Genomic DNA, 17137 nt, shown 5'->3' with positions numbered 1-17137 from the left:
AATGACTGGGCTGACCTGGGAGGATGATCTATCACCATGACAGGGGAGGAGGAGGCAGAGGACGAATGAGGGAGGTTAGGTGACCCAGATTAGGAGGACAGCTGAGGACATGATGTGAGGGAATTGTGAGGACGACAGAGGGGAACTAATGACCGACTTGTGAAACCTCCATGCTGGGGGGGGGGGGGGAGGGGTGAGCACAGTACGATATGTATGTGATGACAGGCTGGAACTCAAGTCACAGCAATGTCTTCTGATCCCGGAATATCCGTGTCCCGGTGTATCAGACTCTGCACACACCGACCTCCTCTCCCTTCCATCTACACTCCCACAAAACAACAAAATGGGAGCGCGCACACCTCTCTGCGCAGGCGCCGAACATTCTTACGTGCCCCCGCAATTACCAGTGACAAGGGGCCCTTCGCACATGCGCTACACGGCGGTGGGTGGAGCCGGGAAGTGTGGGCCGCGCCTGCGCATTGTACTCTCGGAGTCTGTCGGTGGCTGGACTTGCAGAAGTGAAGAAGAGTTGAGGAAGGGGGATAGAGGAGCGCTGGGCAGGACTCGTATCTAATGCCACCAACACAGATACGGCGCCTCTCCACACCTCCGATACACCCCGCTAGAAGCCCGCCGCCCCCCATCTACTGACCGGAGCCCGACCTTCCCCGCTCCACACCTCCTATACGGATTATTTCTTTTTGCTTTAAAAGCGCTGTTGGCCTGGAAGGCGAGGAGGAGGAAAGAAGAAAGATATTAAATATTTATCAAGTTTTTCTAAGCTGGAGGAAAAGATGAACAGCAACATCATGTATGCGAGCAGGAAGAGGAGAAAACCCGTCCAGAAGGCGTAAGTCACCGACCGACCTTCCTTCACAGGGGCCCCACAGGGGACACTTCCACATACGAGCCTACCAGGGGCCCCTTCTGCATTGTAACTTCGCAGGTGACACCAGTGGCCCCTCGTACATAGAAACCTCACAAGTGACACCAGGGGCCCCTCATGCATTGTAGCCTCACAGGTGACACCAGGGGCCCCTTCTGCATTGTAACCTCGCAGGTGACACCAGGGGCCCCTCATGCATTTCAGCCTAGCAGGTGACACCAGGGGCCTCTCATGCATAGAAACCTCACAAGTGACACCAGGGGCCCCTCATGCCTTGTAGCCTCACAGGTGACACCAGGGGCCTCTCATGCATAGAAACCTCACAAGTGACACCAGGGGCCCCTCATGCCTTGTAGCCTCACAGGTGACACCAGGGGCCTCTCATGCATAGAAACCTCACAGGTGACACCAGGGGCCCCTCATGCATTTCAGCCTAGCAGGTGACACCAGGGGCCTCTCATGTATAGAAACCTCACAAGTGACACCAGGGGCCCCTCATGCATTTCAGCCTAGCAGGTGACACCAGGGGCCCCCCATGCATTGTTGCCTCACAGGTGACACCAGGGGCCCCCCATGCATTGTAGCCTCACAGGTGACACCAGGGGCCCCTCATGCATAGAAACCTCACAAGTGACACCAGGGGCCCCTTCTGCATTTCAGCCTAGCAGGTGACACCAGGGGCCTCTCATGCATAGAAACCTCACAAGAGACACCATGGGCCACTCATGCATTGTAGCCTCACAGGTGACACCAGGGGCCCCTCATGCATTTCAGCCTAGCAGGTGACACCAGGGGCCTCTCATGCATAGAAACCTCACAAGAGACACCATGGGCCACTCATGCATTGTAGCCTCACAGGTGACACCAGGGGCCCCTCATGCATTTCAGCCTAGCAGGTGACACCAGGGGCCTCTCATGCATAGAAACCTCACAAGAGACACCATGGGCCACTCATGCATTGTAGCCTCACAGGTGACACCAGGGGCCCCTCATGCATTTCAGCCTAGCAGGTGACACCAGGGGCCTCTCATGCATAGAAACCTCACAAGTGACACCGCCCCCCCCCCCCCATGCATTGTAGCCTCACAGGTGACACCAGGGGCCCCCTTAATGCATAGAAACCTCACAAGTGACACCAGGGGCCCCTTCTGCATTTGAGCCCAGCAGGTAACACCGGGCACCCCTTCTGCTTAGCAATCTCACAGGTGACACCAGGGGCCCCTTTTGCATACAATACTCACAGGTGCCTATATAGGAAAAACTTCTCTTATTTAAATTCTTCATATTATTTATTTAACATTCTAAAACCACATCTATCATTTTAAAGATATGTCTTTATTTATCTACAAAATAGTAGTATTTATTCTAAGAGGTCAATATTTATTTTCTGAAAACTTAAAATATTTTGAAAGAAGAAACCTCACTGGTGATAACAGGGGCCACTTGCCTACAAGGGACACCAGGGACTCCTCCTGCATGGGGACTCACAGGTGACAGCGGGGGGGGGGGGGGGGGGGTCACATAGGAGCCTCACAAGTGACACCAGGGGCCCCTCATGCATAGAAACCTCACAGGTGACACCAGGGGCCCCTCATGCATTGTACATTTTCTAAAAGTCCATTTATTAATCTACAATGGACTAAGGAGAATCTTTTACCCTATTGTTAGAATATACAGTGTGCACAGCAAGTTTACAACTGATAACCCTGTCTGTGCTGGCAGATCTCGTTTTTTATATATAATATATAAAACATACACACACTCTTCCATAAGTTTCCACACCTTTTTTTTTATATTTACATTACATAGAAGGGAGATGGGAACTATGCAACCATTTATTATTTTTTATTTATTTTTGTGTCGTGTGAATGGGAACATATAACCAAAATAAATAGGGTGCAAAAGTGGAAATTTCCTTTTAATTGCATGATATAGATGGCTAGACTTTTTTTATATATAATATAGTAGGAAAGGGTTAAACGTTTGTCCTCCGAGTCTCTTTAGGAGATTTCCCTTCATCTCCTGTCCTATGGATTCAGCAGGATGTGAGGGAAAGTTTCCCTTTTAGTAGTTCCTGGAAGATTTCTCCTCTCTTCCTGTTCTGGTGACTACTCCAGGAGGTTTCATTCCCCATCCCTTGCTGGTGATAATAAGAGAGAGAACATCATTGTAAAGGGGGGGGGGGGGTTGTAATCCCTTCCCCTCCACCCCCAACCCCTATCCAAGTGAAGGAATAACGTTTTGCCTTTAGTTATATCAGTGCACTTGTAGCAGCACAGCTGCATCTTGTACATGAGATAGTTTTGTATTTACACCAACAGCTCTGTGTATGGGAGACCTTTTTTATTTGAACATTACAATCTGATTGTATGATCTCCTTTTAGATGTACCTAGGCCTGCATACAATGGATTAGATATATTAGGTCCTCATGTTACATAATGTTCAATCTAAAGGAGATTGTATTGTATGGTCAGACTGTAACGTGTGTAGTGTTGACCATAAGGGTTGATTCTTCTGTACCCACCTTCTACTCGTTATTCTTGGTCCAAGCAGAATTGTGTACAGCTTTGACCATGAAGAAGGGGGTAGACCTGGGAGGCTCATCCTGACCTCTTGGTGGAAATAAAGTATGTCATGTACAGTGATGGTGAAAACGGTTTCTTTGTGTGTTGGTGTGTGGTCATGGTCTGATGGGTGGGGGGCATGTGTCCCTGACCTGAGAGTCTGTCACAGAGCACTGACAGCTAGGATACCGACTACTATCACAATGACTTGTCTAGCTTTGCTGCTTCAAGATGTGATTCACTCTGGTGGCATGAACTGTGGTTAGAACTACTTAGAGCAAGTCTCATCTTACAGCTAGAGATGAACAATACTCGCTTGTGTTTCCACACTTTTTATTTTCCTTCTGTTTTTTTCTACAGTATAATGTTTCACCCCCTACTCCTTGCTTTGCCTATCAAAGTAAAAGTGTTTGGTTTTGTAATTGGGAATCTTCATAAGAAATTTATATATATATATATATATATATATATATATATATATATATATATATATATATATATATATATATATATATATATATATTTTAGTAGCCATATTTTAAAAGATTTCCACAAGATTTAGGGCTGTATACAGATGTTGGGTCTTTATGTTGACTTTTAGATCTCCATTGCATATATAATAAGGATAATTAGATTGTTTAATTGTAGAAACCCACCTTATAGAAGATTTGTCTCCTGTTTCTAAATTGGTTCAGACATCGGGTCTGGCAATTTTTTTTTTTTTTTTTTTTTTTAAATGGTATTTTGTATGTCTTTATTCTAAGCTGAAGGAGCCTCATGCGTATGCAGTATTGGGATGAACCATCTTGTTATATAATAGATCTTGAGCAACACATTGCACGCGCAGGAGATGGTGAAGGGTTAATGTTTACAAGCTGCACTGTAGTGGAAATAACATGGAGTGGCTGTCATATACATTACAAGTGCCCCTTAATTTAGGAAGGAAATAAGGAATTACTGTATGGATATATGAATCGTTAACATGGCCAGAAACAGATTGCTCTTGTGCCGTAAATACGTAATCGGAATTCACGATGGGGGCCATGTTTGCTTATCCTCCAATAGAAGCTTATACTAAATGTATTGTTATAACCTGTAGAAGCAAATAATGCACACTTAACAGTTTAGAACATTTTGTGTGTTGTTTTGGTCGGGCTGCTCCACCCCTTATTGTTTGTAGTTTTTCCTTCTTTCCTTCCCACAAGTATTACTACATGGCAGATCATACCCTTCATTTTCTCCCCTATTTTAATGCTGGCGGTTCCGTCAACCACAACGTGTGTTTTTTTTTTTTTTTTTTTTCACTTTTTTTTCCTGAGTGTTTTGAAACTGCAGAGCCAGATATTATCTGTTTTGTCTATCTCGTGTGGTCAGCCCTTTTCACTGCAACATCCTTGTCTGCCATACTTGATAGAGGCGTTGACTCCTTTAGTCAAGGACTACACAGATGACTTTGTGGCAGCTACTTTTTTTTTTCCAAGATGTTTTTTTTATTTTTTTTATAAAGTATTTTTGGATGTTTAAAGCATCATACATTGTTTTCACCTCTCGCATCTGTGTGTGTATTAAAAAAAAAATAAAAATATATATATATATATATATATATCACACACACACACACGTGTTGTCAACCTAATTTTGTGTGTGTATATAATATTTATATTCTCCATATACAGTATCTCAAAAGTGAGTACACCCCTCACATTTTTGTAAATATTTTATTATATCTTTTCATGTGACAACACTGAAGAAATTACCCTTTGCTACAATGTAAAGTAGTGTACAGCTTATATAACAGTGTCAATTTGCTGTCCCCTCAAAATAACTCAACACACAGCAATTCATGTCTAAACTGCTAGCAACAAACTGAGTAGACCCCCAAGTGAAAATGTCCAAATTGGGCCCAAAGTATCAATATTTTGTGTGGCCACCATTATTTTCCAGGATGACTTGACACTCTTGGGCACAGGTTGCCACTGGAGTCCTCTTCCATTCCTCCATAGCGACATCACGAAGCTGGTGGATTTTGGAGACCTTGCGCTTCTCTACCTTCTGTTTGAGGATGGATGCTCAATAGGTTTTAGGTCTGGAGAAATGCTTGGCCAGTCCATCACCTTTACCCTCAGCTTCTTTAGCAGGGTAGTGGTCATCTTGGAGGTGTGTTTGGGGTCATTATGTTGGAATACTGCCCTGCGGCCCAGTCTTCGAAGGGAGGGGGCTCATGCTCTGCTTCAGTATGTCACAGTACATGTTGTCATTCATGGTTCCCTCAATGAACTGTAGCTCCCCAGTGATGGCAACACTCGTGAAGCCCCAGACCACGACTCCCACCACCATGCTTGACTGTAGGCAAGGCACACTTGTCTTTGTACTCCTCACCTGGTTGCCGCCACACAAGCTTGGCACCATCTGAACCAAAAAAGTTAATCTTGGTCTCATCAGACCACAGGACATGGTTCCCGGAATCCATGTCCTTAGTCTGCTTGTCTTTAGCAAACGGTTAATGGGCTTTCTTGTGCATCATTTTAGACATGGCTTGCTTCTGGGACAACAGCCATGCACACCAGTTTGCTGCAGTGTGCTATGTATGGTCTGAGAACTGACAGGCTGACCCCCCCACCCTTTCAACCTCTGCAGCAATGCTGACAGCACTCCTATGTCTATTTCCCAAAGACAACCTCTGGATATGACGCTAAGCATTTGCACTTGACTACTTTGGTCAATCATGGCGAGGCCTGTTCTGAGTGGAACCTGTCCTGTTAAAATGCTGTATGGTCTTGGCCCCCGTACTGCTCCTCTTCTGAAGGATAAGAACGACACTGGATGGAAATGAGCGCCTTGAGGCGATTCAGTTCTCATTTGTAGCGCTATACAAGTTATTTACTCACTCACTGCAGCTCAGTTTCAGGGTCTTGGCAATCTTCTTATAGCCTGGGCCATCTTTATGTAGAGCAACAATTTTTCAGATCTTCAGAGAATTAATTGCCATGAGATGCCATGCTGAACTTCCAGTGACCAGTATGAGAAAGTGAGAGGAATAACCCAAAATTTAAGACGCCTGCTCCACATTCACACCTGAGACCTTGTAACACTAATGAGTCACATGAAATCGGGGAGGAAAAATGGCTAATTGGGTCCAATTTGGACGTTTTCACTTAGTGGTGTACTCTTATTGCCAGTGGTTTAGACATTAATGTCAGTGTGTTGAGTTATTTTGAGGGGACAGCAAATTTACACTGTTATACAAACTCACTACTTTACATTGTAGCAAAAAGTGTAATTTCTTCAGTGTTGTCACATGAGAAGGTGTGTGTGTTTTTTTTTTTTTTTTCCACTGTGCATGGACCCAAAAGGTAAAAATATATGAAGCTGTAGAATATTTTCTTCTCCACACTACTCTATTTCCTGTGCTCATGCTCTACTCCAGGGGTCCCCAAACTGGGCCAGGTGTGGCCCTTTGCTTGCCTTTTATGGCCCTTGAGGCACTATTCCTTCCTCTGACACCAGCAATGGGGTACTATTCCTCCCACTGACACCAATTTTTTTTTTTTTAAATCCCACTGACCACCAAACATTCGGCATTGTTCACACCCACCAATGCCAGGGTATTTTCTACTTCCACTGGCTATAGCCCAGCCTCCCCTAAAGTTTGAAGGCCAGTAAACTGACCCTTTTGTTTCAAAAGTTTGGAGACCCTTGCTCTTCTCTAAAGCCTCGTACACATGATTGAATTTTCATCGTACGAAGCGTAGGACTTTTGTCTGACGGGCGTTGGCCATGAACTTGTATTGCATACAAATGGCCAACAAACGCAAAACTACGTGGTTTTTCGGCTCTTTAGTGCCACCGTTTGGGCAACTTGTGTTATGGTGAGAATTGCTTCTGAGCATGCGTGTTGTGCTTTGGAGTTTTTTCCGACGGACTTGTTTACACACGATCAGAAAATCCAACAAGACACATTTGATGTTGTAAAATTTGAAAGCATGCTATCCCACATTTGTCTGCGAAAAATCCAACCAACAATTGTCCGATGGAGCATACAAACGCTCGGATTTACCGACAACAGCCTGTCCTCACACTTTTCCCCTCGGAAAATCCAATCGTGTGTACAAGGCTTAACTCTAATTTATGGGTACTCTGTGTAGTTTCTAAGTGTTCTTAGAACTTATATTTTTTTGCCCAAAAAAGCAGCTATTTGTTTTAAATTGTTCTGTTTAGCATATTGCACACCTGGAATGTAACGATTTGCCTTTTAGCTCTGGTGGCATAAGGTCTTCTCCTTGCCTGTATTCTTATGTGTAATTTTCTTTTGCAATTACTATAGGCTCAAATTGGAGTGTGTGTGTGTGCATATGACTACTAAAATGCATCACTTTTTTATTTTTTTTTCTCTAGTTATAGAACTGGAAGATGAATAATGTAAATAGCAGAACAATGAGGTTATGAAATAGTTGTGAAATGTACACACATATTTTGTCTATAGTTTAGAGACTTCATCCATTCCAGGCTCAGATTACATACAACCAGAGCTTGGAAACAAACCTGTGTGTGAGTTTGTATTTATTTTATTTTTAAAGGCACAGTCTAAAAGGAAGCTGTATAGTGGATTTTTTGTATGTACCGTACTTTCAATAGAGGAAAATATGGATGGATGGAATTTTTTTTTATTTTTTATTATGAGCTTTAATAATATTATTAACTCTGATTAACACATTCGACAAAAAAAGGTGTTAAATAAGGCTTTTAAATTGACAGTGGTGACCGATATATACTTTTATCAACATATACTTTCTCAGAATCTGGTTCTTGTAACTTGAATAAAAGAAGACCGATTTCTAATTAAATGTGGCTGCGGGTGCAGATCTTGGTGGTAGTAGCAAATATTCAAACAAGAACTTTGAAGGCCAAAGTGGAGAAGGGTTCCATGTGAACAGCAGTTGGCACAGAATTGGACCCTGCTCTTGATGCTTCACTTTCATGTCCTTTAGATTGTGATCTTTGACTGCTCATGTCTCCCGAGCCCCTATAGATTGTAAGCCTTTGCGCCATGTCTCGTGTCCTACCTTTCTTTTCAAACTCTTGATCTTCATGATTCGCCTCTCTTATTCTTTTGGTTTTGTAAATTTATTTCTGCTTGTGTCTATTCCCCCTCCCCCCAAATATCCTTTACCAGGATGTGCCTTGCATTTTTTCATTTTATACTTGATGTTTTAGTTGTGATTTTTTTATAACCAAACTGGTTGTCACTAGATGTATAAAGTAGAACAATATTTTAGTTTGTAGAACGAATTGTGATAAAATGCTATACAGTACGAGACTCAGACGGGTCTGAAGGATGGTCTCCATGAATAATCACATTCAATGTGTGTCGTGCCACCGTTACAGACAGTGGTGGGAGTTGCATGTTGGTGCATGTAGGATGATACTATTCAGGTAGTCATCGTGATGTTTAGAGATCTTGTGTAGTTTTCTGTGTGACGGTACTTGGGAGGATGGGCTGACGGGAACGTTTCAAAACATTGTAATTTAACACCATCACTTTAATTTGGATGCCTTTGCAAAACAATGAATATAATGAGGGGATGGAGAACATTCACAGAGTTTATAATGCGAGTCATGATGACTCATCTAGACTTTGTGGATCCCCTTTTATAAGGGAAAACAAATATTTGTGTGTGTTGGTTCTCCTTCTAAATATTTATTTCAAAGCTTATTAAGTTAGGAAACTGTTGGTATTTTAACTTTTTAAGACCTCATTAGGGCCTCATGAACATTGCAAGATTTGTAGTGGAGGAGATTGATCTTCTTAGAATCTTACATACTTTGTGCAGAACTAAAAGCATGGTATTTTCTCTGCAGTGCTTGTATTTTCCCTGCTATGTTATTTTTAATGCACATCTGTATATTTTTTACCACCATGGAAAATAAAATTGAGGAAAATCTGGTATTTTTAGTAAAGCTGAGAAATGTTCTGGCCTTCAGCTTTCATAATGTTTTCCATTGACTTAACCTATTGCACTCATAGCTTTTGTTACTTTTTTTTTTCCCTAAGTGTACACAGAATAAAATTTAGCCAAATGCAAAAAAATATCCAGTACTGTATGTTGCAACTCTCCAAAATATAGCAGAGTATCTTAAAGAAACAGTGATATTTTACTGCCACAACTATTTTTTTTTTTTTTTTGCCATACACTGTGAGCTCATTGGAAGAAAGGTGCACGTACACCAGGGGTCAACAATATCCGGGCGCCAGGTCGCCTTGGAGACAAATTGTGACCTGGCGCCCGCCGGGGGAGGTGGGGGGCGCACAGGATCCCCCGCCGCGCGATCGCCGGTAATTGAGGCCACGGCTTTGCGAAGTTCCAAGCTCTTCCTTCTGTGAGCTGGTGCCATCTGGTGGTGGCCATTGGCATTACAAGTTAAACAGCAATTCTAATGTGTGTAATTTTTTACTATTTTCACTGCCATCTCCTTCCCTCTAATTAGAACCCCCAAAAATGTATATATATTTTTTATTCTAACACCCCAGAGAATAAAATGGCGATCGTTGCAATACTTTGTTACGCCGTATTTGCGCAGCGGTCTTACAAGCACACTTTTTTTGGGAAAAAAATACTTTTTTTAATAAGACAACAGTAAAGTTATCCCAATCTTTGTTTATATTATGAAAGATAATGTTACGCTGAGTAAATTGATACCCAACATGTCACGCTTCAAAATTGCGTCTGCTCGTGGAATGCCGACAAACTGTTACCCTTTAAAATCTCCATAGGCGACGTTTAAAAGAATCTACAGGTTACATGTTTTGAGTTAGAGGAGGTCTAGAGCTAGAATTATTGCTCTCGCTCTAACGATCGCGGTGATACCTCACGTGTGGTTTGAATACCGTTTACATATGCGGGCGCTACTGACGTATGTGTTCGCTTTTGTGCGTGAGCTCGTCGGGACAGGGCGCATTTTCTGGCTCCTAACTTTTTTAGCTGGCTCCTAGATTCCAAGCAAATTTGTCAAACCCTGATGTACACACAACCAATCCTCATAAGGCAGAGACTTGCAGAGCTGTACTGTGAATTAACCAGCTGTCTGCTAATCTATTTATAGCACCCACCCAGACACAAAATTCAGCCAGGCTGACACATGTCAGAAGTTATCTAGCTGATAACAAAAAAAATGGAGCAGGAGAAAGGCATGGGACTTGGGGCTTTGGAGAGGGATAAGAAAACACTGCAGATATATGTGCCCAGCTCAAATGTCAGGAATCGGGTTTACATCCACTTTTAAAGAGAAGCTCTAGGCTCCCCCCAAAAAAATTTCAAGTCCGCAGGTACAAATACTGCAGCTGCTGACTTTTAATATTAGGACACTTACCTGTCCTGGGATCTAGTGATGTCCTCGCCTAAGCCAGCTCTTTAATCAGCTTCTGGTGCTGGCACTGGCATCATAAGTAAGGGAAACTGGCAGTGAACCCTTGCAGCTTCTAAGCCGGTTTCCTGCTTCCCATGTGTGAGCCTTGCTGTGATTTGTGCATGGTCCTGTAGTCTTCTGGGGCTTGTGATGCATCCCAGAAGGCTGGGGGGGGTCAACTTCCAGGCATCATCCTAGTACCTTTTTTAGAGCAGGCGATCAGCTTTTAAGGGATAACAACCAATGCGGCTAAAAGCCGCTCGGCTATTAGCCCGGAGGAGTGGGAGGGGACGTTTTGCCACTCTCCCTGGTCCTCCAGTCCCACCGGGAGACCCGAGCCACGATCCAGCACTTCCACCGGCTAGAGTGAGACTGAAAGGAAGATGGAAACGGCTTCCTTCCAGTCTACTATGTGTAAACATGGGAACAACGTCACTTCCAGTTTAGTTGGCTGCTAATGGCGACGATTTAAAAAAAAAAAGTCAGAATTGCTGTTTTTGGCAAACTGAATACTTTGAAGTGCAAAAGGAGGTACTCTATCCATAAAGAGTACCTGTCGCCACCTATTACTGTCACAAGGGATGTTTACATTCCTTGTGACAGCAATAAAAGTGATTAAAAATTAAATGGTGTGTGTTTTTTTTTTCACATTGTCTCTTAACCACATAAGGACCGCCTCCTGCACATATACATCGGCAGAATGGCATGGCTGGGCACATCCACGTACAGGTATGTCCTGTACTAGTACCCGCGACCCGGTCCGAAGCTCCGAGACCGCGGGACTCGCGGACCCGATCGCCGCTGGAGTCCCGCGATCGGTCCCCGGAGCTGAAGAACGAGGAGAGCCGTGTGTAAACACAGCTTCCCCGTTCTTCACTGTGGCGGCAGCATCGATCGTATCATCCCTTTTTATAGGGGGACACAATCGATGGCGTCACAGCCACACCCCCCTACAGTTGTAAACACACACTTCAGGTCACACAACCCCATCAGCGCCCCCTGTGGTTAACTCCCAAACTGCAATTGTCATTTTCACAATAAACAATGCCTTTTAAATGCATTTTTTGCTGTGAAAATGACAATGGTCCCAAAAATGTGTCGAAGTGTCCGCCATAATGTCGCAGTCACGAAAAAAAAAACGCTGATCGCCGCCATTAGTAGTAAAAAATTTTTTTTCATAAAAATGCAATAAAACTATACCCTATTTTGTAAACGCTATAAATTTTGCGCAAACCAACCGATAAACGCTTATTGCGATGATTTTTTTTTTTTTTACGAAAAATAGGTAGAAGAATACGTATCTGCCTAAACTGAGGAGAATTTTTTATTTATTTATTTTTTTTTTTATATATATTTTTGGGGGATATTTATTATAGCAAAAAGTCAAAAATATTGCATTTTTTTCAAAATTGTCGCTCTATTTTTGTTTATAGCGCAAAAAATTAAAACCGCAGAGGTGATCAAATACCACAAAAAGAAAGCTCTATTTGTGGGGAAAAAAAGGATGCCAATTTTGTTTGGGAGCCACGTCGCACGACCATGCAATTGTCCGTTAAAGCGACGCAGTGCCGAATCGCAAAAAGGGGCCTGGTATTTTACCTCCATTTTGGTCTGGGTCTTAAGTGGTTAAAAAAAAAAAAAAAAAAATGTAAACAGTGTTCAAATCAAACATGTGAGGAATCGCAGTGATCATCAGAGTGAGAGCAATAACTCTAGCACTAGAATGGGGATTTTTAGGTACTGTAGTTTGTCGCCATTCCACGAGTGTGCGCAATTTCAAAGCATGACATGTTGGGCATCCATTTACTCGGCAGAACATCATCTTTCACATTATACAGAAACATTGGGCTGACTTTACTGTTTTTATATATATATATATATATATATATATATATATATATATATATATATATATATATATATATATATATATATATATATATATATATATATATATATATATATATATATATATATATATTTTATTCATGAAAGTGTCTCTCTCCCAGCCCCCCCCACCGAAAAAAAGACACACACACACTAATATATGTATGTGTGCGTTTGGGGGTTCTAAGTAATTTTCTAGCAAAAAAATACAGATTTTAACTTTTAAGCAACAAATGTCAGAAATAGGCTTAGGCATGAAAGGGTTAACTGCTTGAATGGTCATATTTCGGAGAATGTGTACTACTTTTGTTTGTTTTTGTGCAGTTAAAGTTTGTAGCTAACTTTTGTTTTCTAGTTTTGGATCGAGTGGGAAAGGATTAGAGCCCCTGTCGGGTTTTAAGACTTCTTGGAGCAGCTGGAGAGATTTTCCCCTTACTGAGTGAGGGGAACTCTAACATCAATACAGAGGGAAATACAGGTGCTGTTTTTAACTTGGAAGGGAAAGGCTAAAACCATTATCAACTTTATAGTGTTGTCTGTGTGTCCCTTATGCCAGCGGTCGACAATATCCGGGCGCCAGGTTGCAATTGCGGCAAGAAATTGTGACCTGGCGCCCGCGCCTGCCGGTAATTGAGGCCGCGGCCTATAAGGCCACGAATCCGTGGCCTCAATTACCGGCCGCCGCGATCGCGTGGTGGGGGCGCAAGGAGGCACAGGATCCTGTGTCTCCGTGTGCCCCGCGATCACGGCGGACCCGTGACGGCCGGTAATTGAGGCCGCGGCTTTGCAGCCTTGTGAAGTCCCAAGCTCTTCCTTCTGTGAGCTGGCGCCATCTGGTGGTGGCCGTTGGCATTGCAAGTTAAACAGCAATTCTAAAATGTAATTTTTCACTGCCATCTCCTTCCCTCTAATTAGGACCCCCAAACATATATATATATATAACACCCTAGAGAATAAAATGGCGATCGTTGCAATACTTTCTGTCACGCCATATTTGCGCAGCGGTCTTACAAGCGCACTTTTTTGGGAAAAATATTACACTTTTTTTAATTAAAAAAATAAGGCAACAGTAAAGTTATCCCAATTGTTTTAATATTGTGAAAGATAATGTTACGCCGAGTAAATTGATACCCAACATGTCACGCTTCAAAATTGCGTCCGCTCGTGGAATGCCGACAAACTTTTACCCTTTCTCCATAGGTGACGTTTAAAAAAATCTACAGGTTGCATGTTTTGAGTTATAGAGGAGGTCTAGGGCTAAAATTATTGCTCTCGCTCTAGCGATCGCGGCGATACCTCACATGTGTGGTTTGAATACCCTTTACATATGCGGGCGCTACTCGCGTATGTGTTCGCTTCTGCGTGCGAGCTCGTCGTGGCTCCTAGATCCCAAGCAAATTTATCAAACCCTGCCTAATGCAAATTTTCTCTTGCTGTTGGGGGTGGTGGGGAAGGGTCACTAGAACAGGAACTGAGGGGACATCCCTCTCACAGGGCCTCAGATAGCAGTGAGGCTCTGTTCACACTAGTGCCACTTGTCGTGTGACTTTGGACATATAAACTTGCATGACAAGTCGCTGCCCATCATCTTCAGTGGCACCGGTACTTGTTACAATCTATGTATTTTTTTTTATTTTTCATGTAATCTTTATTTTGAGAGTTTTTATAAAGAACATACATACAGTCAGCCAACATGGCTCAGAAAAAAGGAAGACAAAGACGTTACATGACATGACACATCGGGTTGTGTACCGGGTACATGTGTTCAGCATAGGGGTTGTAACAATCCAGGGGTGCACCTGTCTCGGGGGACACATCCGGGAGAATGATTAACAACTTATTACAACCATGTTATAAATTCGCTCAATCGTGGGTCACCCCTGTCATCTTTATCCGGTACACCCCTGTGGAGGGTAAGGCTGGATTCACACCTATGCATTTTTGGTGCTTTTTGCAGATTTGCACTACAGATTGTATTTCATAGGAAACCATGTTAAATGGACTGTAGTGCAAATCTGCAAAATGCAAAAAGCACTAAAACTGCATAGGTGTGAATCCAGCCCAAATGCCTCAAAACAACCTTAGGAATCAAATCATACCTCTGGGTATCAGACCCACAGACAATGAGGGAGTAGAGAAGGGAAACCTAAATGAAGGAGGGACGAACGACGAAATAATAAAATAGTGAAACGGTACAAAAACCAGAAATTTGTCATATTTGTCCTTGCACTGCGCCATCCACTTCTCAGCAGCCATAATTGTATTCACCAATGCCACCCATTCAGTATGGGTTGGTACCTGTGGCGTCTTCCAATGGGGCCGCTTTGAGCAGATGGGGCAGTGTGGACTTGCGATACTGGCTGACAGGGACATTGGGGAAGTGTAGCAGAGACTCCAACGGGGAATCCAGTTCTACGTCTAGAATGAGCTTAATCTGTGCATGTACATCTTGCCAAAAGGGTTGTAGTTTGGGGCATTCCCACCAAATGTGGAGGAAAGTGCCCCTGTGGCCACAGTCTCTCCAGCATACGTCTGGTGGAGAAGGATAGATCTTTGTAAGTTTGGAGGGTACCCTATACCACCTGGTCAGGACCTTTATAGCTATTCTTGTTTCGACCGTGCTCAAATGAGTGAGTCTATATAAGTGGTCCAGCTGGGGCTCGGTGAAGACGTGCTGAAGGTCCCTCTCCCACTCCCGTATGAACCCCGGATTGTAGCAGGTTATATCCAATCTATGTAATTTAAAGCCGCAGCGGCTTTGAAAAATGTCCTGCACTACTTTGATGCAGCTTTCTTGTGACGTGAGTGCTAGAGAGTATAAAGTCGCACTCAGAATCGCTTTTAGAGTCTCACTAGTGGGAACAGAGCATAAAACTATACAGGAGTTTGAACTTTTGCTAAATCTATCCCAAACTACAAAAACTAAAAACAATTTGCTTATAAATACTTTAATGCATTAATCTGGCCCCCTGGCTGATTCATAATTTGAAGTGCCTTCGACAGAAACTTCCCAGCATACATATCATTTTCAAACTTTGGAATATATATATATATATATATATATATATATATATATATATATATATATATATATATATATATATATATATATATATATATATATATATATATATATATACTTTTTTTTCTTCTTATATTTTTGTTTTGCGGATGTTTAGGATGGGAGAAATGCGCGTTTCTGTGTTTTTACCTGCAAGTGTGTATGGTTTGGTTTGCTTTGGCAGTTATGCATAAATTTACCTGGACTTTTTGGCTTCTGAAGGATTGTGAATATTTTATTCAGTTTAATGAAACTTGGTCAGTCGTAGTCAAATTAAAAACCTTTTGCTTTTTATAGTTGTTTGAGCTCACAAGGTAGGTATATTTGACACATATGGTCTCGGGAACATTTTTATTGTTTACTGATCGGTGCAGGGGGTGTTTTTTCTTTTTTTTGCCTAGCGGGATGTGAAAAATGCAGCAAAAGTGGGCTGAATGCCAAATAATGTTTTAAAGGACATTAAGAAGACCTTTGGTCTTTTATTTAGAAGGATTTGGGAATTGGAACCTTTAAAGCATGACACTTTACTAGGGCACAAGGCAGAGAGCTTGTTTCTTGCAGCAAGTGGGGGAAATCTTCTTCTCATTTTCCAGAACATCAACGGCTGCTTTAAAGCAACTGTTTATAGACCCTCCTCTCCTTCTGCTCAGCAGTTCCATTTATTTAGTGCTTTGACATTGTACATGACATCAGTTATTATGAACTCGTTCAGTGCCAAGGTCTCTTTATATTCAATTAGCTGTGCTTTGCTTTGTAACTGGCTCACCTGGGTGTAGAAAACAGCAGGCGTTGCACAAAAGGGACGTACGGCTTAATTGAGTTTAAATATTAGGGCTGCGCATCTTTACTGGTCTCACAATTTGATTACCCTGTCCACAATTTGATTCCGTGATGCATCACGATTACTGCACAAGTGCGCATGGGTAAAAACTTTTTATACAAAAATTCAAGCAGTCAATAAAACAGTTTTTTGCAGAGGGGTGGCTGGGATCAGGCTGAGGGGTGATGAGAGTGGAGGGATGGGATCAGTGACACTGGCACTTACCTGTTCTCAGTGTCAGTTGATCCTCCTCCATGATGCTCAGTGTGTCTTTGGCTGTATCCAGTGAACGCAGCTGGATTGCGGCTGCGAGCAAGGTGCGTTTTCGGGAGGACCTCATCTGATGTAAATCTGGAACGCCGACAGTCCGTTCAGCTGTCATTTTGCAAAAGGCCGGGCGGGAAGTGTTTAAAACAAGCCTCCATTGTCTATAACAGTGTTTCTCAAATCCAGTCCTCAAGGCGCTCCAACATGTCATGTTTTCAGGCTTTCCATTATTTTGCATAGGTGATTT

At 42.7% G+C, this 17137-nt stretch overlaps 1 protein-coding gene across 2 annotated transcripts in view; it reads left to right on the top strand.

Moving 5' to 3' along the window:
- Positions 1–447: 447 nt before the first annotated feature.
- Positions 448–17137, top strand: part of AHR (aryl hydrocarbon receptor) — a 171663-nt gene continuing 154973 nt past the window's right edge. Inside the window, exon 1 of one of the 2 annotated variants that reach the window (XM_040352834.1) lies at positions 448–850. In XM_040352834.1, the coding sequence (XP_040208768.1) occupies positions 795–850 (56 nt within the window). In that variant the 5' untranslated portion in view covers positions 448–794. The remainder of the gene's footprint in view (positions 851–17137) is intronic. The other variant, XM_040352833.1, reaches the window with a different exon arrangement.

Source organism: Rana temporaria, chromosome 5, assembly GCF_905171775.1.
Source record: "Rana temporaria chromosome 5, aRanTem1.1, whole genome shotgun sequence".
Taxonomy (NCBI): domain Eukaryota; kingdom Metazoa; phylum Chordata; class Amphibia; order Anura; family Ranidae; genus Rana; species Rana temporaria.
The sequence above is the reverse complement of the archived record's forward strand: the minus strand, read 5'-3'. Positions and strand labels throughout refer to the sequence as shown.